Source organism: Crocodylus siamensis, chromosome 1 (genome assembly GCF_052110815.1).
Source record: "Crocodylus siamensis isolate JL-2025a chromosome 1, ASM5211081v1, whole genome shotgun sequence".
Taxonomy (NCBI): domain Eukaryota; kingdom Metazoa; phylum Chordata; order Crocodylia; family Crocodylidae; genus Crocodylus; species Crocodylus siamensis.
In genome coordinates, this window is record NC_143395.1 from 316,211,221 (window position 1) to 316,236,787 (window position 25,567).

Sequence of the window (25,567 nt, forward strand, 5' to 3'; positions counted from 1 at the left end):
ATACTAAGCTGTTTTTGCTTCATTTTCTTGATGCTATCAATAAAAAACTTCTTTGACACCTCAGCACTGTATTTTCATGAGATTATAGACATAAGAATTTAGGCAAGATGATAATAAAAGTTAAAAATATTTCCTATATTTCCTCTTAGCATGAGTGTTACAACCAGGAGGGTTTGTCTTTGCCTATCTGGATGATGTCTTGAAGAGATCAGTGTTCCATATGGAAGTAACAAGTGCAGAAGTGAGCTAATATCCGCAGTGTATTTGTTTTAGTTTATACTCTGAGGCGAAAAATAGATAAAAGGAGCCAAACTAATTGCAAAGATGAAAAATGCATGTTAAACAGAATAGGTTTTTTTTGTATAAAAAAGAAACTACTTTCATTCCAGTTTAGATTGTCTTTCTGAGTTAAGGCAATATTGTAATAGTAAATTAAGCATTAAGAAGCAAGAGACGGCAGTACGTTAGGAGCTATTTGTTCTTCTTTTGAGCCATCAGATTGATATTTAAAACTTTGGAAAAAATCTTGTTGCAGCCACTAGCTATCTAAAGTGTACCTGTTAGCAAGTCCTGTTGTGAATGGCTGGAATCAGGGAGGGATCCTGTGTCACCTGTGAGTACTCCTGGTTCTCCTGTACTTTTAATGAGTGCAATTATTCAGGTCATTCACCTTTGGGTTGTTGTTCCCAAGGGTCTGTCAGTTCTTTTTGCAACCTGAGTCAAGTAGACAGACACAGTGAGTACAAACATATTAGTTTTATTTACTGTAAACCAGATTATTGGGTGCAATGATACAGAACAGGTGCAAAGGTACACAGCTCCAAAGTCTTACAAGTTTATGCACTTTTATACCTACATGTATACATACATGGGTAACTTGTTAGTTCAGTCATTAACTAATTAGTTGTATCCCTGATCACACATTTACTAACAAATCAGAATGCTAATTACGCATCAAGCATGTTCTGACATTTAGCTAATACCTGGTACCTAAATTGTCTTTACTTCCTAACTCTTAGGCCATAGTTTTAAGTAGCTTGTTATAGTTCTGTTATCTTGTCTAGAATAGAAAAACGAGGCAGAAATGACTTACCATTCTTTCAAACTTCCCTGTATTTCAGGCCTCCCTAGGTCATTCTACCAGTTGGCCCTGCTGTGCTGATGTAGCCCACCTTCCATTCAGGGGCAGATTTAGGGGTGGTGTACCCCCTCTTCTACAGTAACTCACTCAGTAAAGGTACCAGTTCTCCAAGGCACAAGATGCCTGTGTCTCCTGTGAAGTCCAAGGCATTGATGGAGCCTCAGGCTGGTCAGGGACCAAGCATGGAGCAGGTGAGGAAGGAGAGACCTGCTCTTGCCACTGCTGTGCCCAGCTGACATGGAGGCAGGGGAAGCCCCAGGACTGCTCGTGTCCCGCTCTAGCCAGAAGCTGCAGGAAGCAGTTGTGCAGAGTGCCAGGCTTGGCAGCAGCCACAGCAAGAGGGTCCCTGCTTCCTCCCCACTCCATTGCATTTTTCCCACTGGTCCAGGGTTTCCAGCTGTGGTGAAAAGCTACATAGGGTGTTAGGCTTGGCCAGATACCACAGCAGGTGGTATCTCTTTCCAAGGCCTGGACCTGGCCAGCCTGGGGGAACTGGTCAGGGAGCAGAAGGATTTGGAAGAGGCGACCCACCTGCTGCTGCTGTCCATAGCCAAGCCCAGCACTGCTGCTCTCAGAAGCACCTGGCTGGAGTCGGGGAGGAATGGCTCTGGGGCTTCCCCTACCCTCAGGTCAGCTGGGGACAGTGGCAGCAGGGGGTGGGTCCCCCCTTTGTATGCCCAGAGGCAAATCTTCGGGAAACCCTGTTGGAAAGGGGTAGGGAGGAATGAGAGGGGAGGGGATGCCCAGGGGAGAGTTTGTGGAGGGAGTGTTACCTGCTTTAGTGACTCAAAGAAGTCCCCATCAGTTGCTGCTGTGGCACAGTGTGTCCTCTTGTGGGGAGGAGGAGGGGAGATGTGATTACCTCCACAACGGTATTTGCAGACATCTCCCATGCCCTCTTTTGGAATGTTTAGACTTTTCTTATTTAATCTTTCTAAGCCTGTTCAACACAGCCCATACTCTGAAGGTCAGTCCTATTTTGCTCAGCAAGAATAGTTGCTCTTCCATTCATTTCAGTGGGTAACTCTTCAAAAGAGATCCCTCCAAAAAGGGAGCCATGCAGCTGGCCTAGGGCTCTCCACTCGCTCCAATAAGAAGCGGTAGCTGCATCTGCTGGTTTGGCATCTTACTTGTCTCTGACTTCATAAAGTATATGCAGGGCTGTTTTTGCCTTGGTTAATAAGCATCTATGCAGGCAGCATATGGCTCTCCCTTCTCCACAGGTGATTAAGGCATTTGCCAAGGACGTAGGACAGTTGGATTCTAGCCCCGCTTGGTATCAGGGGCTTTCAACCCACGTGTCCCGTATCTCAGCAGAGTGTCTGAATCCTCAGACATGGCTTTGTATATCTTCCATATTTCTCCTCTTGAAGCTGGCCCACTTGGCAGCCAAATTGGAATGAGTTATGGAGCCAGAAGGAAAACAAGCTAGACGGAGTCAAACTCTGTGGGCTCTGCTTTGGAAGGAGGGAACCCCTGGGTTCTAGTCCCTGCTCCTAAGGTTGCTTATGCACTTTTACCAAATGACTGTTTAATGCTAAGTGTATTACAGACACTAACGTAGGTCTGGAGCCACATTGTAAGTCATGGCACTATCTATTTGTAGTGTTCACAGGAATTGAAGTTGCATCCATACAAATGAGATTGCATGAGGTGGTCTGAAAACAAATGAAGCATCAATCTTTTGTATATCTACTTCACCCTCTTGTATAAGCTGCACATGCAAGGAGAGGTGTCACAGAAGAAGTATGATTTCAGAAGGTCTCTGACAGTGGAGGGAGTCAGCCAGTGTACCACAAGGGTGGGTAGGCTAGTGACAGAGGGCTGGAGAATGCAGGCTTTCTCAGAGATCTAGATCCTTTTTCTTACTCAGCCACTTCTCATGCTTTTTTTTTTCCTCTCCAAAGACACATGCTCTTTTCTGTTATGGATTCTGGGTAATAAGTTTTAAGAAACCTCTCTTTCATGAAGAGATCAGAAGAGGACTGACACTTCAAGGCTTTTCAAGTAGTGCAATCTGAGCATTTTTGCAACCCAGGGAGGAGGGAGTTTGAAGGAAATGGGGCACCATGGGAAGAAGGCTGTTCTTTGCTTCTAATCCTAGTGTTATAAATGATTCTGTAATGCATCATTTACAAACTACAGTGGAAGCAAGGGCTCACTCCTCACCTGCCATGGCAATATCCACTTCCACAAGCCACAGGGATACTCTCTCTCATTTCTTTATTTTCTGTCCTAAGGATGTTTTCCCTCTTGGCTGCCCAGTAGACTACCTTCAATGGGAAGCTGCTTTTGGTCTGTTTGGCCTGATCCTGGTGATTAGATCATAATCCTGTGCTGTGAGAGGTCTGAATTCAAATCACCTGAGGGGAAGATGATCCTAGATCATGGTTTCCTATGCCCTCGACCAGAGGTTTTCAACCCCCAGTGGATGGTCGATGAGTGGAGGGAAGTCCCTTGGTGTGACATGTGGCAGCGAACCCAGAAGTGCTGGTGGTGAAACTGGAAGTGCCAGCGGCTTCTCCATGCCACCCCCTAGGGCCTTCCAAAGTACTTGCAGGGGTATATGTACCCCTGGTTGAAAACCCCTGCCCTAGACGCATGTTCTACCCACTTAATTGCAGGGCAGAAGGTATAATAAATTGATCCTCCCTAAAAAAGTCCAAATTGTGCATTTGATTGTCTATAATTTGCTGCACTTCTGTGGCAGAATTGAACTACAGTGGGGTACAAATGGACTTAGGCCAGGAGTTGGCAATGTCTTCTGTGGGAAGGGGGGTGGGGAGGAGTCTGGAATGACCCAGGTTGGGTCAGAAATGAACGGGCACTAGCACTCATCCACCAATGCTACTTCTTCCTGTCACCTAGCTTCAAAACAGCATGGCGAAAGCCCCATTCCACTGGAGCTTGTACCACCTGCCTGACTGCACCATGGCATGGAATAGCTCAGGGAAGATGTCCCTGGCACTGAAGCCATGGCTCTGTGAGATGCATCCACCCTGTGGACTCTAGGTGCTGACCTCTGGACTTAGGCAACACCGTATCCATTCCAAGTAGCTTCACTAGAGACAGATTTAGTTGTGCAAAGCAAAACTAGTCCTGTAAGCCACCTCATTGTGTCCATGAGGTTCAGGTTATTATGCAAAGCACAATAGGATGCTGTTTGGTGACTGAAAAACCCCAAATCTGTGTCACTTATACATCTTTGCAGAATTCTGCCTGTGGCGTATAAGCTTTCAATAAACTAGAAAGCATAGTGTATAATGGCTAAGTTGGTGGATTTTTTCTGTTTTTAAGGACATGTTTATAAACCTCTCAGTGCTGGCCATTTATAGATCTCAAGGCAGGTAACTAAACCTTAACAAGTGTAGGAGTAGCTGTCAAATCATTTCAATGGTCCATAAGTTGCTTAGTCAGAGCTTCCTGAGCATGTGAGCCACAGGCCTCCTCTGATTCTTCTTTCTTGGGCAGCACCCTGGGTATGAGGGTTGGGGCATGAAGAGTCTGGAAGAGCATGGAGTTAAACCAATGCCTGGGTCTGTGGGAAATTTCATTCCCCGCTCCCCTTGCTGTCCTTGGCTGACCTAGAGACAGGGTGAGAGTTGCTTCTGTCCTGCTCCAACTGGGCTGTGCCACTGCTGCCCCCAGAGCTGTCCTTGCCTCACTGCAGCTGGGTTGCACAGGCTCAGCTGGGGACGGTGGTGGCAGCAGGCATGTTCCCCTCCCCCAGCTGGCTTCTGGGCTGGCAGGGAACACCTGGGGGGGACTGGGCAGGGAAGAGAAACACTTTGACTGACATCACTGCTACCACTGTCCCTGACTTAAGTCCAATCCCCTACATGCAATCTGACTGGAGCAGGGCAGAAACAGTTCTGTAGCACCTCCTGGGTCAGCGACAGCGGTGCTCGGGGAGGTGAGAATAGGAGAGAAGGAGAGGGGCTGCTGAGAACGGAGGGTAAGGGAGCGTGACTTCTTACCTGCTTTAGGGACTTTTAGTTCCAGCTGCTGTTCTGCAGCATGGTCCAGAAGAGGATGTGAATGCATCACTGCCTCCCCTCTGCACCTGTCTCCACTTACATAACCATGTAAATTCTACTTATGTACATAAAGATGCAATAGGATTTGACCTGTAATATTTCTTCTATCTGTTTTATGGACATAGGGAACCATGTTTTTAAGAAATTGTGAAATAATCCCCAACATTCCCTGTAACACTTCAGCATAAACAGAGTTAGATTGTCCTAGATACTTAAATCAAATACATAAATATTTTGATGCAGAAGCTGAAAGAGTAATATGATATTTCTAATGGCTTTTATTAACCTAAACCCTATCTGCCCATACTTATAAAGAGTATAAACCCTGGTATAAAGTGTTATGGAAAAGTGCATTCACAGACAAATTCCTGTGCCAAACTCATGAAGCTAGATAATCTCAGGTTTTCTGTAGATGGAATTAGAAAATGGTGAGAAGTTAGCATATCACAACTGTTTTAGTTATTTCTGGCAAGATGAAACCAGACATGTTAAAAATCCTTGTAGCAATACTTCTTCACATGTGTAAGAACAGGCGTATTGACTGTATCAGTGTGGAGTTCACTCTAGGTTATTTTAAAAGGTAATTGAAAGGTGTGCAATTGTGTCATTTGATGTCTTCATTTTTAACATGTGAGTGTTCATAGGCGTTTAGCAGTCTTTACCTTTTTCCCCAGTAGGAAGTACAAACATAAAAAAAAATCAGTGATAGGTTTCATGCAAAAGGTATATTCTCTGAAATGTACCAGAAAGACCAACAATTAAGTGTGGCAGACATAATGTCTATGGGTGTCTAAAATGACCAGCAGCTACTTAGCCATAGCAGTGTGCTCCCCTGTTATAGCATGCTGCTACAGTGAAGTAGTTGCTAAAAATAACCATGCACCATGCATACAACACAGTATGGGTTGTTACTGCTCCATGCTTTAGTACTTCCAAAAGGAAGTACTAAAGCATGATGCAGTAACAACGTCTTCATAGGGCAATTTATACATATGCCCAAACACGACACATTTAGCAAATGTCTGGTAGGGGAGCTCTACCAAGGCCAAAATAGTGTTACCCTGAATATGTCTATTTTGCCAAAGACCTGAAGCTCAGTAGCGAGTCCCCAATGATTATTAAACATGGTTATTCCTATGTTATAAAGTTGCTGTAGCAAATGCAATTTATTTTAGAAAGAATTACTTTTTTATTTATAAAATGATCTTTAATTTCTTGGGATTAAATTCCATTATATACTCACTTATACCCTTGGAAAACCGATGAAATACAGTATCATTCTGACCAGGAAGCATTGTGCAGAGGTGAATGATCACTGCAAGGCTGTTGAGAATTAGGTGTCTTGCATTCTGTCAGGATGTGTTTAACCCTTGGAGACAGCATACCGGCTGTTGTGATGGATGAGTACTTGTGTTTAACACAGTTACTGAAGCACCAACAATGTCAGCATTATTAAAACATCACTCTTTTTTTTTTTAAGAGTTAAGCAGGAAATTATCAGACCAAGTTAGTAAAGAGCAGCCCAAGATGTATGCCATAGAAATAACTGACAGTTCAAGGTATAACACAGTGGTGGTTTGTGCCTATTAATTTTAGAATTGTAGGGCTTTATTCAGAAAGGCCATTGTGTAATTATTTGCAGTTGTAAGAAAATAGGCTTTCAAAACAGACTGATGTTCCTTTTGGAGAAAAGTTAGGAAACACCACTGCTCTAGTTTGGGCAACTGACACTTATTTTTTAAACGTGTATATTTCTGCTCAAGGTACAGCTCAGTGAAAAATCAGATCCAGTATTTATCTTTTATTTTTAAAATAATCTTAAATTCTTCAGTCATACTAGCTGAAAGAATATGCTGTAGATAATTGAACTGAGAACTTTCTTTCTTGGGTAGTTTCATAATTAGTGAGGTCAGAAGGGACCTGAGCAGATCATCAAGTCCGACCCCCTGCCATGGCAGGAAAGAATACTGGAGTCAAACGACCTCAGCAAGGTGATTGTCAAGCCTTGTCTTAAAGACCCCCAGGGTAGGAGCCAGCACCACTTCGCTTGAAAGTTGGTTCCAGATCCTAGCTGCCCTGACAGTGAAGTAACGCCTCCTGATATCTAGTCTGAATTTACCCTCTGCCAGCTTGTGACTGTTATTTCTAGTCACTCCTGGCAGTGCTCGGGGGAACAGGGACTCCCCCAATGCCTGCTGGTCCCCTCTGACTAGTTTGTAACAGGCCACTAGATCCCCTCTCAGCCTTCTCTTGTGGAGGCTGAACAGGTTCAGGTTCCTTAGCCTCTCCTCATAAGGTCTGCCCTGCTGTCCCCTGATCATGCGAGTGGCCCTCCTCTGGAGCCTCTCCATGTTGTCCACATCCCTCTAGAAGTGCGGCGCCCAGAACTGGACGCAGTACTCCAACTGCGGCCTGACCAGTGCCGCATAGAGGGGGAGGATCACCTCCTTGGACCTGCTTGAGATGCATCTGTGGATGCATGACAAGGTGTGGTTGGCCTTCCTGACTGCCTCCCCACATTGCCAGCCCATGTTTGTCTTGGTATCAGTGATGACTCCAAGATCCTTTTCTGCCTCTGCACTGATGAGAAGGGAGTTCCCCAGCCTGTAACTATGCTGCTGGTTCTTCCTCCCCAGGTACATCACCTTGCACTTGTCAGTGTTGAATCTCATCCTGTTCTCGTCCGCCCATCCCTGTAACCTGTCTAGCCTAGTCCTTCCTTCTAATGTGCCCACATCCCCTCACATCTTAGTGTCATCAGCAAGATTTGAACAGGGTGCTTTTTACCCCCTCATCCAAGTCACTGATGAAGATGTTGAACAGCGCGGGCCTGAGGACCGAGCCCTGGGGGACCCCACTACCCACATCCCTCCAGGTCGAAAACGACCCATCCACTACCACTCTTTGGGTGCGGCCTTCCAGCCAGTTGGCGATATAACATCTGTTTTGAAATTTTTATCATCTTCTAGCAGAAACAGTTGGGTTTTGGTAAAATGGAATCTTAAAAAAGGGAGAAGAAACTGCTTTAGCTTCTTTGTAGTAGATATCTTTTGTGATCTTATTTCTTCTTCCTTTGACAAAAACAACAAAACCTCATATTTTTTTTATTTCTCTTTTAGGGGGATAACTCCTATGTAAAGGATCGTTGGTGTGTGTTTGATGGCTTCATGGTTTTTTGTCTTTGGGTATCATTGGTGTTACAGGTAATCATGCCATTTTATCTTAAATACTACAGGGCTAGTTTTTCAACAACAGTTCATTTGCTCTTGCCTGCAAAATACACATGTGCATTTTAAACATAAAATTCTGCAGGGATCGATCAGATTTTAAAAAATAAATGGTTCAACCCTTCTGAAGTTCAGCATCCGCAGTTATTGCAGTGTATCTGCATGGGGTGTTTCCATGGCAATGCTAACTTGCATATAGCAGTTGTTATTAAAGCAAAGGTCAGATTCTTTCCTGCAGACCCATGCAGTCCTTGATCATTTAACACTGTGGGAGTTTAGCCTGAGTAAGAACATACAGGACTGGGTTGCATAACAATTAGGGATGGGAGAGACTTTACGGTTTTTGCCATTTACCCACAGTTTCCATCTTAAAACCGTGTACATTTCTGGTCAGCTCATCTAAAAATGATAACTGAGAACTGAAAAAAGTAGAGGGAAGGGCAATAAAGATGACAGAGATATGGAGTGGCTTCCATATATTATAAGACAGTGAAAAGAGTAGAACTCTTTTGCTTGGAAAAGATCATTGGGCTGGGGGTGGTAGATATTGTTGCAGCTCCATTCCTATGAATCTTATTGCAACTTGAAGTGGGGAGGGTGGCATATAAATAAAACAAATCAAATAAAATATTTAAAACCCACATTCATTTTCTACTTTAAATATGCCATAATGTTCTGATTTTAAGTTGACCCTGTATACACATTGACCACACATTTTCAGTTTAAGGAAAAACAGCTGTTCTTCTCAATAAGCACAAATGAGGTCCTGGAACTAGCATCATCCTTGCAAAATCCCCCAGGAGATTCAAATAGCCAAGGAAAGTACCCAAAGGGTTAGATGCATAAAAAATGCTGGAATAAAAAAAGCATTCTCTGTACCAATGATAATGTTGCCCAAGGCTCACCGTGTTCTGTTTAGCCTAGAATCCCATGTCAATACATATCAGGAGAAATGCTTTTAGTTAAATGGAAACTGATGACAGGTTTCAAGTAAATACAGGTCCCAATTGAAACGCTAGATTTAAATTGCAGTTCTAAATGCAAATTTTATATACCATGTAGAACTAAATTACCAAATCCAAACAGTCCTGGCTTTTGGGATTCAAAATCTAAATCTTTCTAATATTTGAGGGACACGGGGAAGGACAGGGTGGGTGATGATATTTACAGGTGCCAGCAGAGATTTGAGATTTCCTGGTGAGCAAACTATATTCAGTTAACTTGTGTTTTGGAAGAATGAAGCATATTGTTGCCCAGAGATATAACAAACAGGTTTTGCACTCTGGCCATCAGCGCTGGCTGGACCACCTATGGCAGCTTGCAGAGGGAGCAGCCAGTAATCATGCATCCCCTCTAAGTTGGCTTATCCTGCACCCCCTCCCTCTGCACCTTTTCTGCAGCACTCCACCTTGCCAGAAGGGAGGTATGAGAAGAGGCCTGCAATGCAAGACAGTAGGCAGTGGTTCAGTACTGCTAGGGGATGTCTTCCCCAGAAGCAGTGAACTTCCAGGTGATGCTCCTGCATGGTGTGCTGCTGCTGCCCAGGGCATAGTACTGGCCAGTTACACCTTTCGGTCTCGATGCCTCACTTGCCCAACTGCCAGAGGATTCCTACAGCTTCTGAGCTCCTAACTTGCCTTCTTTCCACTCCAATAGAGAAGACCACTGAGATCACTAGAAACTGCGGAGTCATGGTGATCTGAGTTATCCATCCATTGTGGCCCTCCCCTGTGTAAGATGAGCCTGCCATCAGCATGACAGAGCAGATGGCAGATGTGCAGCACCTTTAAAGGTCAGCCAGCATGGGGTCATCTGTTCCACCACCCTTAAGCAGGCTGCAGAAGGGTTATCTGTTGTGCTGCCATCATGCTGGAGCAGATGATCCTGTGTAGCACCATTAAAGGCCACATGCTACCTTACCCTTAAGGGTTCCATGCAGTGTCATTTGCTCCATGTAGTAATCCTGCATTGTTCTAAACATAGGTCAACCCCATGAATGAGTGGATTATTTTTATGGTTCTTTTTTGAAGTGGAAAGAAGTGTTGACTTACAATTGGAGAAATGCAGTGTATGAAAATTTATCATCTCACATATCCATTTATAGCAAAGCTGAGCAACTGGACTTTTCATGGAAGCCATTGTGAATTCTCTAGTCTTCATGCTGTAATTGAGTCCTATAAAACTTGTTATGAGTCCTTTGAATGGCAGAGTTTTAAAAATTGGGATGCATGCTAAGTTCAAGAAATTTCTCTGTCATTAGGATGAAGTAATTTAGTGAAGTGGTTCTCCTTTAAACTTTTGGGGGAGTGTATTTCTCTTTACTTTTGGGGGTGTCTGGGGAAATTTGTGTGACAACAGTATACCACAAGAGGCCAGATTCTCTCTCATGCATCTGGAAATAAATGGGAATGACCGGAGCATGCTGATAGACTTAAAACATCTATAAGCGTGCATTTTGATAATATAGTGAGAAGCTCTTTTTATTTTGAGCAACATTTTCAGACACCTTTTTTTCCTAAATTGGAGAAATAAGCACTTCATTCTTAACCAGAATAGAAGAGGAGGAGGAGGCAGAGAGAAGCCGAGAGAAAGAGAGAGAGAGTTTTGGTGAAGTTTACTTTCATACATAGCTGAAAGTTTTTTGAGTTGTTAGAACTAGAAGTGTCAAGATTATGGGTGGAATACATTTTTGTTCATCCATATGATAATTCAAGAATGTCTGAGAAGGATTGTTCTAAGACTCCATTGTTTTAAAATGTACTAGAAATGGAAATTTTTCATTTGAAATGCAGATTGAAAATGAGAGTGAAAACACATTACACTAAATCAGTGATTCGCAGCAAGGGTGATGCAGCACCCTAGGGTGCCTTAAGATCCTTTCAAGGGTGCCATGGGGTACCAGCCAGTTAGCACTTAGGTATGCAGACATGATTCACAGGATAAACCCAAAGGGCACCTCCACACATTCAGGCACGTGTGCTTGGAGCAACTCAAGTAGGAGCAGCACAAATTTGAGGCAAGGATTTTTGCCTCAGTGTATGTCCCCGTCATGCACTTTGGTGTGTGGCAAGTTGTGCCACTTGGGGCAAAATAACCCTGCCCAGCTCCTCTGGGATCTGGCCCCTGCGGTATAAAAACCTGCCCTGGCAAGCAGCTTAGTACTGCTTGCTCTCAGAAGCTTCTGGGGCCTGACCAGTTGGTATCTGGGGACAGCCTCATGCCAGCTGGACTGCTGAAGCAGCCCTAACTGAGAGTTCCCTGCACCCTCTGCTGACTGCAGCAGTCTGGCAGTGGGGTCTGCTGCCTGGCTGTGACCTGCTGCCACCTGCGACAGCATGTAGCCCCAAGGCTGCATGCCTGCCAGACCTGGATGGGCACTGCACGGGCACAGCAGGGGTACCTGCACCTCTGGGCCAGCTGCCAGTGGGCTGTGGCTGCACAGTTGGCCTTTGTGCGGCACTATTGCCATGTGTATGGCTGCCTTGCTACCTGAGTAGCTTTTGCTAAGTGTGGTGGTATGCTTTGAACTATCAAAGCATGTCCTCCTGACCTCCAGCTTGGTCCCGGGTGCCAACCCTAAGCAGGCTCTTCTGCCTGGGTCCTGCCACCTGTCTCACTAGCAGGAATTCTGGTGTTCCCTATTTAAAAACCGCAAAATCTCTGATAATAAAAGCTCAAATTCACCCTTTAAAATACCCCAAAATCTATGTTCTTCCACAATTAAAACAAAAGACCACTGTATAGAGACAGAGGGAGAGAGAGAGAAATCAGTTGGGCAATGTTTTATTGATATATTTACAATGTTAAAGCAGTTTGGAAGCCTACCAGTGTTTTTAACATCATAATAAAATAAATTCTAGATATCTATATGTTTTGATGTTTGCTTTTGGTTTTCTTATCATAGAACACTTAGAGCTCCCCCTGACCCCTGTACTAACCAGGATGTGGGGACAGCTGCCCCTGCAGCCACAGCTCCTGCCAGCAGGTTTCATCCTGTCTGGCAGCTGGTCATGCTGGGTGTATGTTGGGGGAATGTGGGGTTTGCAGAAGAGAGGTGGGAAGGAGTGTGGGAGGATGCAGGTGGGGGTGCAGGTGGGTGTGGAGGGATATAGGGGGATGTGGGTGGGTGTGGAGGGATGGGGTCATGGGGTGTGTGGGGGAATGTGGGGGGACTGTGGGTATGGTGGGGAACTGTGTGGGGGGGACTGCTCAGGAGGGGTGGGTCCCCTGCCCTTCACAGGGTGCAGCCCCCCCCGAAAATGTCCCCTGCAGAGCCACAGACCCTCTGCAGTGCCCCACTCCCAGCCCCGCATGGTCCCAGCCCCTGTGCAGGGCTCACATCCCACCCCCCCGCAGGGCCCTAGCCCCCTCCGCACTGGCCACATGCCTTCCCTGCATGGCCCACAGCCCCCTGCGTGGCCCCAGCCCTCCACACAGCCCACAGCTCACTGTTAGCAGCGGGAATCATCAGGGTGCCTGCATACACAGGCCCTGTGCGCCATTGGGCCAGGCCACTTCCATGCATGCAGGACCTGGCCCTGTGTGGCAGGCAGTCCCTGCAAGCAGTGCGGGGCCCAGGTGGACATCTCAAGCTGCCTGGGGCTGCCTGCAGGTGCATGGTGCGGTGCCAAGCCTGGCAGGGCCCATGCAATGTAGCACAGGCAGTGCTGGGTGCCAGGCAGCTGGGGCCGAGCCGTACTACCCCCTCCTTCTCTGTGCCATGTGGGAGGGCTGTGCCATGAGGCCCTGAGCACCCCAATGGCCACTGCTGCTGCTGCTGGTGAGCTGTGGGCCATGTGAAGGGCCTGGGGCTGTGCGGGGGGCAGGTGGGGGACCCACCCCTCCCAAGCTGCCCCTTCCCACCATCCCCCACATCCTCTCTGGCCCCCTCCCTACTTCAGCCCCCCCTACTCCTCCTGGTTATCTGAAATGGAGCCCAGGTCCAGGTCCCTGCAGCTTGCAATGCTGTTTGCCTTGCATGGGCAGGCAGCATGCTGCAGCATCGGAGCAAGGGGAAGGCATGGAGATGCTCTGGCCAACTACCAGGACGTCTCTTTGAACGACCTGAGCTTCTGGTTGCCTCAGGGCATGGTCCTGGATCATGCTGTGCCCCGCTTTTTTCTGGGAATTTTTTTTTTAATACCTGAATATCCAGATATCATATTTTGAGCCTATGCTGCAAATATGCAGTGCAGGGAAGGTTTTTTTTATTGCCAGCATGCCTCTTGCCACATCTCAAACTGCTTTGACATGTGGCAAGAGGCACGTGTGGGCTCATCTTGATATGCCCAAAGATTTCAAATAAGAGTCCATAATATTAAAAACATTCTGACCTATTGTGTTCTTTTTGAGCTCTTTGCATAGAAGAATTGCTCTATAATTTTCCTGTAGTCAGAAAACTAAGCTTGCATTTTCTGAAGGGTGACTTGCATTTAACAAGGGGTGCCTTGAGTCTAAAAAGTTTAAAAACCACTGCACTAGAAATAGTTTTGCAATGTGTATTCTCAAATGCAAGTACTAGGGCAGAAAGTGAGATGGACACCCCAAGAGCAGCTGGAAAACAAACCTCTCATTCTTTTGTCTATAGGTGTTTGAAATTGCTGAGATAGTTGATCAGATGTCGCCCTGGGGCATGTTGCGAATTCCACGGCCTCTTATTATGATTCGAGCATTCCGGATATATTTTCGTTTTGAGCTGCCAAGAACAAGGATAACAAATATCTTGAAGTAAGTGAAAATGTTATTAGTAAAAATACAGTGCATTTCAAACTCAGTTAATCATGATTATATAGGTAGCTGGGAGGGGAGCAACTGAATGTGAATCTGATGGTGAGTTTTAGAACTGAACAACAAATGTAAAATACTGATTTCTTTTAAATACTGATTTACGTGATAAAATGGTCTAAACCAGCAGAGGTTTATGTGAACATTTTAAAGTAGTTTTGCTGATAGTTTTGCTGATAGTTTTTACTAAAATTTTTTCACTTGGTATTGTAACTTTCATATTTTTTAAAAGGTGTATCAAAAATACAGAATGGACACCTTTTCTGCTTATACTTATTCAAAAATAAATGCAAACACCCACTACATTAACATTTGTGTATGCATCCATATGCACATTTTACACACAGCAAGAAATAGTGATTGTCAGCAAAAGTATACAGCTGTATAATAGACTTCCCATTTCCCTCTGTCATTTCATGGGTATTCTAACAAACGCTGCCTCCTTCAGAACAGCACACATTTCAAACCTCTCACCATCTTAAGACGACCACCAGTTTATAAGAAAACTATTCAATCTGGCACAGAAATATTGCCTCCCCAAAAAAGCCAATGATGTATGAAGGTAATATTTAATCCTATTCAATAATGGGCTTTGATACCTGATATTTTGTGATGAATAATGCCCCTAAATAGGAGCCATAGACAGAGAGAAAGGGCTGTTTCCAGTTTTTAAATGAGATGCATAGAACTTCTTTTCTAATCCTAGAAAGTCCTGCATTATTGACCTGTAAAATTATGACATTAGTTTAAAAGATAGTTATGCATGATGGGTTGATGTGGAATAAATTTATTGTCTTACATTTGGGATTAACTTTACTACATCATCATGTATTCTGTATATATCCCATAATAGAAACCCTGTTAGAAAAGTGTAGGGTTTTTACATTTTTCATTAAGTCTTATTTTTTTCTAATTTCTCCTGCATAACCTGTTTGTCTTAGTTACTGGGGTCACCTCTTCAGATGGTGATAATTAATGAGAGCCTACTGACTTCAGTGGAATAGCTAATTTATATCAGCTGAGGAGCTGGCCCTAACAATCTAAATATACAAATATGAACCTCAGAGAGGAGGAAGAAAGTACTATGTTAAAATGTTTATGATTCAGACAATAATTGATTCATGGTAATAAAGCTACAATTTTATTTTCTGTGTTGGAGCAATTGTAATCTGTTAGATGCTCTATACTTCTGGGGGGGGGGGAAAAAAAAATCAAGCAATTGTGTAGGTTCCAATATTGATTTAAGTTGAGTTTCAGATACCCATTTCTGAAAAATCTTGGCTTCCATTTCTGTCTAATATATAATGAAATACCTTGTTTTAACATTGCCACTCTTGCAGGACTACTATTTTTAAAATTATTTTGTGTGTGTTACTGCAATTGGTGTATATCTTTTTCTAGACATAGTCTTTCATTGCACGTGCATTTAGTGTACTATTTATCTTTTTATCAGGCGTTCTGGAGAGCAGATTTGGAGTGTTTCAATTTTCCTTCTGTTCTTTCTGCTACTATATGGAATTCTAGGAGTCCAGATGTTTGGAACTTTTACCTATCACTGTGTAACAAATGACACTCAGCCAGGGTAAGCTGATCTGTGTGGTCATATGTAGGTGTATTCTCTCCATGCATGTGAATAATTTCTGTTAGTGTTAATGAGAATGAACATAGTAAGTTAAAAGAGGATCCAAGCCATCTGTTACAGTTGACAAAATATACCTGAAAATTTGATCTTTTCATAAATGATTAGGGACCTACCAAATTCAAGGCAGCTGCTTGCCAGTTTCGCAGGCAGAATGCAGGGCACGGCAGCTGTTTTGTGGGAGGAGATCAGTGGGCACCCCCATGCCTCTGGCTGAGGGGCTCTGGAGGCCCCACCCCTCACTGCTGATTAGTGGTGAGGGCTGCCTGTCATATGGCGTTGCCCCTCACCACTGATTGGCTGTGAGGGCAGTCTGTCATTCTGCCTCGCCCCACCCCACCAATTGATGGAGAGGGGCAGGACCACGTGACAGGCACCCCTCATAGCCAATCAGTGGCAAGGGGTGGGGGCTAATTTGTTGATCTAATAAAAGATATCACATTTACCCAAAAAACCTTGTCTGCCATACTAAATATAGTTTCTTTTTGTGCACTTTCTCCTTATTCCTGTGATCAGAATATTTTGAGTTAAGCAGAAACTCTCTTATACTTCATGAAGTTTACTTCTCATGTTGGATTAAATACTTCCAAAAAGGTGAATCCTCCCTTTCACAATTCTCTGCTTGTGTGGGGCTGAGGGAAAGAAATTCATCCCTCTTACAGTGGCTGCAGAAGAACAGGGAAGCCATTCCATGGAGTCTTGGAATGCCCATTTCTCTTCTAGCTCTTAAGTTTTATGAAATTTCTAAAGGATGCCGTGCAGCTGTTTTTGTCATCATAACAACTTCCACCTCACTATAACAGTCAAGTTAAAAGGTCTCTGTTGTGAAGCTCACAAGGCTTTGTTGTGAAGCTCCTTGGGAGAATGTCCTAGAAAATAGATTAGAAAAATAATTACTGGCTAATATAAAGATCCAACAATTTCTCAGCCATTTAACAGCTTGTGGATAACCTCTCAAAATGTCAGGGTGCAGCTTCAAAGGACATTGAGCTGAAAACTCACCCCATGCAAAGCAACCAAAGACACATTTTTGTTCTTATTAACCATATTTATCAGAGATACTGTTTTACTACACCAGTGGAAAATAACAGTGAGTAATAGGATTTCTTGAATAGAGGGGACAGTCTAGACCAAACTATGACAAATCAACATAGCAAGAATTCATTAGCAGGGAAAATTAATTGAAGTTAGCTGAACAACTTGCTTTACTTTAATGTTGCCTTTAGGATTTGTTCAAAATTACTGTTACAAGGCATGTGTCTTATTTTGGTTTAAAATTGATTTCCTTATTGTTCAAAATATAAATTGAAGGACCAAGGAAAGACTATACGTTTTGGTGTACACTTGAATTGACCATACATTGAAGATATCCCCAAATATTTTCAGAAGCTATTTCTCTAAGTATGACTGAACATGATAAAATTAATATATAAAATTAATTTTGAAGTGAGGAAATTATTCTATTATGCCATTTATTTGCTAACTTGACAAAGGTTAACATCCAGAATAGATTTCAAAATAGATGGATCTTTCCATCTGGATAATTTATGCAATTCAGTTTATGTTCTTAATATAAGGGAAAAAAGGCCACTAAGACCATTGTTTTTAAAACCCTTTTGAGAATTTTTTGCAACAGAATTTAAATCAGGTACTCTAGGGACCAGATCATCTCTTGGTTACAATCTGCAGATTTCATTTAAGTCAGTAGAATGATGCTGATTGACACTAACTATCCTTTAAAATATATATTTTCCTTTATTTACATTTCAGGGTTTTTTTGATAAGGTATCACAACCTTCAGTTGAAATTGTGTTAGATTGCCTTTCTATATATGATTGCCACTGAATATCAATACTTTGGGACAAGAAAAAAATAGCCCTTGTACCTTTTGGAGATGGGTATGTACTTCTTGGGGATGTTCCACTATCACCATTTGTAAAGTTTTCTGATGACTTAATTGTTTTGCTTCATTAGTTATACATTAACTGTCCATTCATAGGAAAAGTTGTTTTTCTTCCTCATTGTTATGAGCTTGTGGGCAGCCTCAGTAACTGTTATAGATTTCATAGATTTCATAGACATCAGGGCTGGAAGGGACCTCGGGAGATCATTGAGTCCAGCCCCCTGGGCTGGAAGGGCAGGAAGTCAGCTGGGGTCATAGGATCCCAGAAAGATAAGCATCCAATTTACTCTTGAAGGTGTTGAATGTAGGTGCTTGAACCACCTCCGCTGGCAGACTGTTCCAGACCTTGGGGGCTCGGACAGTAAAGAAATTCTCCCTTATGTCCAGCCTGAAACGGTCTTGCAGGAGTTTGTGACTGTTCGACCTAGTCATCCCTAGGGGCGCTCTGGTGAACAGACGTTCCCCCAGATCCTGGTGGTCACCCCTGATAAACTTATAGGTGGCCATCAGATCACCCCTGAGCCTACGCTTTTCCAGGCTAAAGAGTCCCATGTCTCTCAGCCTATCATCGTAAAATCTGTTTTCCTGACCTCTGATCATGTGTGTGGCTCTCCTCTGGACTCTCTCAAGCTTCTCCACATCCTTTTTGAATTGTGGAGCCCAAAACTGGACGCAGTACTCCAGCTGCGGCCTCACCAAGGCCGAGTACAAGGGGAGAATGACGTCCCGGGATTTGCTTGAGAAGCATCTATGGATTCAAGCCAGCGTTTTGGTCGCTTTACTAGCCGCAGCATCGCACTGCAGGCTCATGTTCATCTTGTGGTCAATGATGACCCCCAATTCTCTTTCTTCTGTAGTGCTATCCAACGTACCACTGCCAAGCCTATAAGGGTGGTGCAGGTTTTTCCTCCCAAGGTGGAGAACCTTGCATTTTTTGGTGTTAAACACCATCAGTTTCTCGTCTGCCCATTTGCTGAGCTTGTCCAGGCCTATCTTCTGGTGTGGATGCTTTGCCCCAAAGTTTGGTGTCATCGGTGAACTTGGCCAGTCCACTCCTGACTCCAGTGTCCACATCATTAATGAAGATGTTGAACAGTATGGGTCCCAGGACAGAGCCTTGAGGGACCCCACTGGTCACAGGGCACCACGATGAGTGACTGCTATCAATTACAACCCTCTGGGTCTGACCACGAAGCCAATTTCCCAGCCAGCGGATCGTGGTGGAGCCAAGGCCACAACTGGGCAGTTTGGCCAAGAGGTGATCATGGGATACCAGATCAAAAGCTTTTTTGAAATCAAGATATATGACATCAATCTCTTCTCCCTCGTCCAGGTGATAGGTCACCTGGTCATAGAAGGAAATGAGATTGGTCAAACAAGACCTACCCGCAACAAACCCGTGCTGACTATCCCTTAGGATGTTAGCCTGGGCCAGTCCATCAAGGATGGCCTCCTTAATAAACTTTTCTAAGATCCTCCCCAGGATACAAGTCAGGCTAATGGGCCTGTAGTTAGCCGGATCCATGTGATCAGCAGGGATCATAGATTCATAGATGCTGGAGTCAGGAGAGACTTCAACAGATCATTGAGTGTGACCAACTGCCTGGGCAGGAAAGAGTGATGGGGTCAGATGACCCCAGCCAGATGCCTATCCAGCCTTCTCTTAAAGACCCCCATAGTAGGGGAGAGCACCACCTCCCTTGAAGCCCATTCCAAATTTTGGCTACCAGGGATCCTTGTTTTCTTTAACAAAAAAAATACCCTCAATTTTCAGATTAAAAAAAGGAACCCAAAATCCACAGTTTCCTGAGATTCATTTTAATCACAGAAAAATGTGGATTTAGGCTTACTTTCTTAAATCTGAAAATTGGGGATATTTTTTTTTTATCAGAGAAAGCCAGGATCCCTGGTGATCAGTATACAACAGTTTTATTTTTTTTCCCGTCTACTGGTCAGACCAATAGAATATCAGAACCATTTTAGGCTGATTTAGACAATGTTTGAAATGGCAAACAAGTCCTGTAATATAGATTCTATATACTAATTTTTTAGTACTGCAGCTGTTTAAGAGATGTGACGCTTCAGATGTTTTCATACACGTAAAGCAAGATGTGCCTATGTCAGCAAGTCTAAAATTTCCTTGATTCATATGCTGCCTTCTTCAAAGAAAAAGCCATGAAATTAATATATAGAACATAGTCATACACTGTAGTTTGGAAACCCCTAGCTTGAGACATATGTGAAATAAGAAAAATAACCTGTGTAGAATTATTGCTTTATCAAACATGTCAAAGCCACCAAAAACACAAATAAATATAGAAAACAAACAATAACTGTCCATTACAGTATGAATGCACATGCTAACTTCTATCAAGATGTCAAGAAAGAAACTTTGCATTATAGAAAGTAAAGCAAATTCCATCTTACATTAACAAAGGCCAGAATTTTAACCCTTTTGTTCTTAAGATACAGAACTTCTGAAAAATCAAACAGTGAAAACTTGAAACTTGAAACTATTAGTATACTGTCCTAACTGGATGCATTTAACAGAGTGAGGTTGAAAGACAGCCAGTATGAAAACATTAGGAAATTATCACAGAGAAGGGACCATTAGGTCATCTAACCTGTCTTCCTTTTTATTACATCAAATGTCTATCTCATTTATGTGAGCCCAATAATTTACCTTTGATTGCATTAAGGCATTAAGGCATCCAGCCTTACTCTGAAAAGATAGAGATAAAAAATCTTTCATTTGGAAGCTAGTTCTCAGAGACAATGACACTTAGTGTAAATTTTAAAAGTGCGCCTAATTTATGATATGAATTTGCCTAGCTTCAGTTTTCAGCTATTGAACTTTGCCATAACTTTTTTCTGCTAAATTAGAGTGTTGTAGTACCTAGTATTTTTTTTTTATGAAGCTATATAAATGTTGGAATCAAGTCCAACTTTTAATTCTGATTTTTGATAAATCAAAAAGATGGAGCTCTCCTGAACTCTCCTCAAAGGCATTTTCTCCAGCTGACATAACCTTTTTGTGGCTTTTCCCTGTGCCTTCTCCATGTTTTCATCATCATTTTTGTAATTTTGATTCACTAGACCTTTATGCAGTATTCCAGTATTGGTTTCACCAATGCCAAACAGAAGTAAAATCATCTCTTTGCTCCTCACTGCTACTGTATTTATGCACCAAAGATAGTAGCCCTTTTTGCCATAGTATCACAATGGGATCTAATGTTGCCTGCCTGTTGTGAACCCTAAAATTGTCCTCAGAAATCCTGCTTAACAGTTCTCCATACTGCAGTTATGGGCTGGAAGGTATGGAAGAATTTTGCATTTGGTTATATTAAAATAACTTGTCTGAATGGACTTATATCACCAAGTGTTCCAGATTGCTCCATGTGACTACCATTCCTTCATCATTATTTATCATTCTGCCAATCTCTGTCATTTGCAAATATCAGTTGTAATTTTATATTTACTTCTGGATCATTGATAATCATTATTTCCAATTGTCAAGTACTTCCAGAGGTGTCAGTTCATCATTTCTTACTTCACTTAATGTGTGCTTTATGATTTTGTATACTGCCAGTTTTTAATCACAATTTCATGTAGTACTAAGTCAAACGCCTGACTGACAAAACTCTATTATCAATATATCCATGTGTTAAATCTTGTCAAACTAACTTGATTTTAATGAGGTTACATGTTTGCCTGACAAAGTTATGTTCACTAAATCCATGTTGGCTGGCAATAATTATATCCCTTTTTTACAAATCTTAATTTCATATCAGTCCTTCCCTTATATTGCCTAAGATATACATTGGCTAAACAACTTATATTTGCCCGCAATATCCTACCTTTTAAAGTATCAGCACATGGGCACTTTTCTAGTCATCTGGAGTTTTGCTGGTATTTCAAATGTATTAAAATGAATAATTAATAATAGTCAATAACATATATACATTATTTAATTACTTATTATTCACTAATGCATACCTCTGGATTGCCCGTCGTTCCTCGAGGGAGAGATTCTCAGACTGCAGAAAAAGTCCATTCCTATATGCAGGAAACGTGGTAAAGAGGCCAGGAATCCCTCTTGACTTACCAGAGGAGTCAAGGAGTGCTTGAAAAGAAAAAGGAGGCTTACAGACAGTGGAAACAAGGGGTAGTCACCAAAGAGAAATACACAAATCTAGCCCATATTTGTAAGGTGAGGATAAGGAAGGCAAGGGTGGCAACCGAGATGAGGTTGATGACCAAAATCAAAGACAATAAAAAGTCAGTTTCTAGGTATATAGGGAGCAGGAGGAAGAACAAGGGAAATGCGGGGCCCCTGTAGAATGGGATGGGACAGATGATAACAGAGTCAGAAGAAAGCTAAACTCTTTAATGAATACTTTGCAATTGTGTTCCTGCATACAAATGGTGGTCGCCTGCCTGGTCGGGTAATGGATGGATGCGGGGTTGGGGCGCAATTGCCAACCAACGGTCAGTGTTGAACTGGTGAGGGAGCACTTAGAGCACCTGAATGTCTTCAAATCAGCACGACCAGATGGACTGCACCTGACAGTGCTGAGGGAATTGGCTGGAATCATTGTGGGACCATTTGTGAAGGTATTTGAAGACTTGTGGTGCTTGGGAGGGGTCCCAGAAGACTGGAAAAGGGCCAATGTGGTGCAAATTTTTAAGAAGGGAGGAGGGAGGATCTAGAATACTATAGGCCAGTCAGTTTGACCTTGATACTGGATAACATTTTGGAAAAAATTATCAAGAAGGCCATTTATGAGAGACTGGCAGAAGGCATGATGCTGACAGCCAACATGGTTTTGTTGAGGACTGGTCGTGTATGACCAACCTCATCTCCTTCTATGGTCAAGTATCAAACTGCTTAGATGTGGGAGATGTGGTTGATGTCGTATACTTAGATTTTAAAAAGACCTTCAGTATGGTTTCCCATGATGCTCTGTGACAGTGCGCCATCTCAGGACCAGATCTTATTGATGGCCCTCCCACCTGTCTAGGGCAGTCTGCCCTGTCTCATCTGCCATGACTTGGTGTAATACAATAGATGTTGAGTGTGGGAGGCTGCTCATTTAATGACCCGATGCCTAGGGAATTGTACATGGCACCATACTGCCCCTACACTATGTCTCATGCTTCACAGATGGCATGGCAAATTGATAAGAACTCCAGCCCAGGACTGGGCTAAATTCTGCCTCTTGCTGGGCCTCTAGCACTCCACTCTTGCACACCATTCCCTGTCACAGGGCCTTTTTCATCCTGCCCCTCTCAAGGCCACTTGAAATGGAATCAGGTATCTGCAGATGTGCCTGGACCCACTGCCAACTCTCTGGTCTGAAATTACCCACTGGGTAGTGGGAGCTGGGGTTATAAGGCACCCCTACCAGCCTTTACTGGGGAGGCAACTGGTCTGGCATTTCTGGGGAATTGCCTGCCATGAGCAGTTCCACCAGGCCACCCTTCCCCAGGAGCAGGAGCCTCCTGCCGTCACCATAGCTCCTGTTCTTACCTCTAAGGTGTTCCTGAGCAGCTGCTCAGCTGGTTGGTGTCTTTCTGGCTGCCAGCAGCAGACTGCTGGCTCAGCCATGAGGGCCAGAGCTAAAATGGAGGCTGCTCAACCCATTCTCCCAATCACATGGCCCTCCTGCAGTCATGTGACTGTCTCATCAGGGCTGGCCCGCACCTGCCAGCTGCCACTCCAAGCCCTTAAAGTGGCAGGAACCAAAAGTGCTCTGCCACACACTCTTAAAAAAAAAAAAACTGGGAAGTTGTGAGCTGGCAGAGTCCACAGTCAGGTGGGTTGGGAACTGGCTGAGGGGTCAAACTCGGAGTGTTAGTGGAGCTATCTGTATTATCTTGGCTAGCATTACGGAAGAAAGAGACTGCCCCTAAATGAATGCCCCTTTTTTTTTCTTGTGCTGGCTGCTGCACCATTCATGATTGCTCAAGATCACCCCACAGTCAGACCCACGGCAGCAGGCGGCTCTTAATGAGAATGGTATAGTTACCACATAATCTGCCCCTGGTTCAATCCAGGAATGAAGAACTACTTGGCTGCCTAAAGGGGACGCCATAGACTGCTTTCATTTGCCCTTCAGTCAGACAGAGCAAATGGCACCTGTGTTCTCATAGCACTGTGTGAAGGTAGCCCATAGCTACCACACTGTCTTGTGCTGCTGCTTGCCTTAGTCATGATTGCACAGTCTCACCTCACAGTCAGACCCACTCAATGGCAGCAGGCACGTTCATTAGGGTTACCGTATTTCCATTTTAAAAAATGAGGTGCCCTAGTCCAGCCCAATCTGTTGTTCCTCACTCTAGGACTCAGGACCCTGAGCCATCCTGCCTGCCTTACAACCTGGGCATCCCTGGCCCTGGCAGTGCCCCCATTTCCAACCCCCAGTGTCATGCAGTTGCTTCTTGGGGATTTACTGGTTTTTCCAGTTTTACAAGTTAGGCAACCCTCCCTAATGTTGCAGATTACTGTTCATTTGGCAGTGGTGACAACAAAGCCAGGATCAAAGCCTGGGACTCTGGCCTGATGATCTGATGGCCGCCCTCATTGAAAGAAAAGAAGGCAAAACAGTTTTTTTACATAATTAACCTTTACTGATTTAGTAAGCATAACTTAAAGAAATAACCAACCAACTTTACAGAATTTTCAAGGTAAACATTAGTGAGAAGCACTACTAGTTTAATTTTTAAACCTCAGGCAATATTCAGTGAGTTTCATTACAATACCTTTTTTACACACATGCAGTAACCATAGGCATTGTTTATGTATGTTTAAATCAACAAACAGGCCATGACCACCAAATAGCAATACTTAGCTACTATCACTGCACATAAGCAACACTGTCTTTCTACATTTCTGAGCTGGACTGCCCTTCTCTCTCTCTTTCTTATGAATGCCTTCTGCCATGTTGTCCAGCCGACACTTGGCCACAGACTCAGCATGCTTGTCTTGCTATTTCCTGCAACCATACTGTGCAGGCACTGATGGTACTGACAGTCCTATCTGACCAGGCATCTTCAGGCTCCCTGTGTAGTCTGTGTTTTTTTGGCGGCATTGATAGCAGCAACGGCAGCATACCTATCAGAGCCGGAAGCCAAGGAAGGACTGAATGTGGAGATAATTGTGTGCTCTGAGAATCAGACAAGTGGATAAGAAGCATTCTAGAAAACCCACCAAGAAGGGCTTGGCATTGGAGTACCTCCATTAATGGTTGGAGGTACTGATAATGTAGCACATTAAGCAGGGGCTACCATTCTGATGAGCTCTTGCTACACCACGTTGGAAGCAGCTCTCACATCTTGGCCTTCACCCTGCTCTGGACTTCCATCTTGTTGTGCCCCCCTCTGGGCAAGTCTCTTGGAGACATCTAGGTAGATGTGCAAGTTCATGGTCAGGCTGTTGCTGACACTGAACTGGCTTAAGACCTCAGGGTTCCCCAGCACATGCACTAGGCTCTTAGTTTCTTCATAGGACCAAATTGTCCTAATCTTATGCACCCTGGTAGGCTCTTTTCTTCCCCTGGTCTGCTGTCTTCTCTCCTCAGCCTCAGACATCTCGGATCAATAAGGGGTACCCATACTTGGGCCCCTGTGCCCTCAATTTATAGGGTTCTCATTTTGTAGGTCAGGAAAAGTTCATCCCCCCCAACCCTCGTTTTGGTTCAACAGGTTTGCACAGCAGACATACTGGCACCATCCTGACAACTTTGTTTCATTTGTCCATACTTTTTTTCCAAAAAGTGTGCCTAAAATCTGTCTAGGTAAAAAATGAGCCATGCACTGATGGGTATGCCCACAGGG

The 25,567-nt window shown here is 43.7% G+C and overlaps 1 protein-coding gene across 3 annotated transcripts in view; it reads left to right on the forward strand.

Moving 5' to 3' along the window:
- Positions 1-25,567, forward strand: part of NALCN (sodium leak channel, non-selective) — a 486,033-nt gene that overhangs the window by 36,091 nt on the left and 424,375 nt on the right. For all 3 annotated transcript variants that reach the window (XM_090022644.1, XM_090022651.1, XM_090022634.1), the window contains 3 exons: positions 8,298-8,381; positions 13,993-14,132; positions 15,643-15,771. In XM_090022644.1, coding sequence (XP_089878770.1) covers positions 8,298-8,381; positions 13,993-14,132; positions 15,643-15,771 — 353 coding nt within the window. The remainder of the gene's footprint in view (positions 1-8,297; positions 8,382-13,992; positions 14,133-15,642; positions 15,772-25,567) is intronic.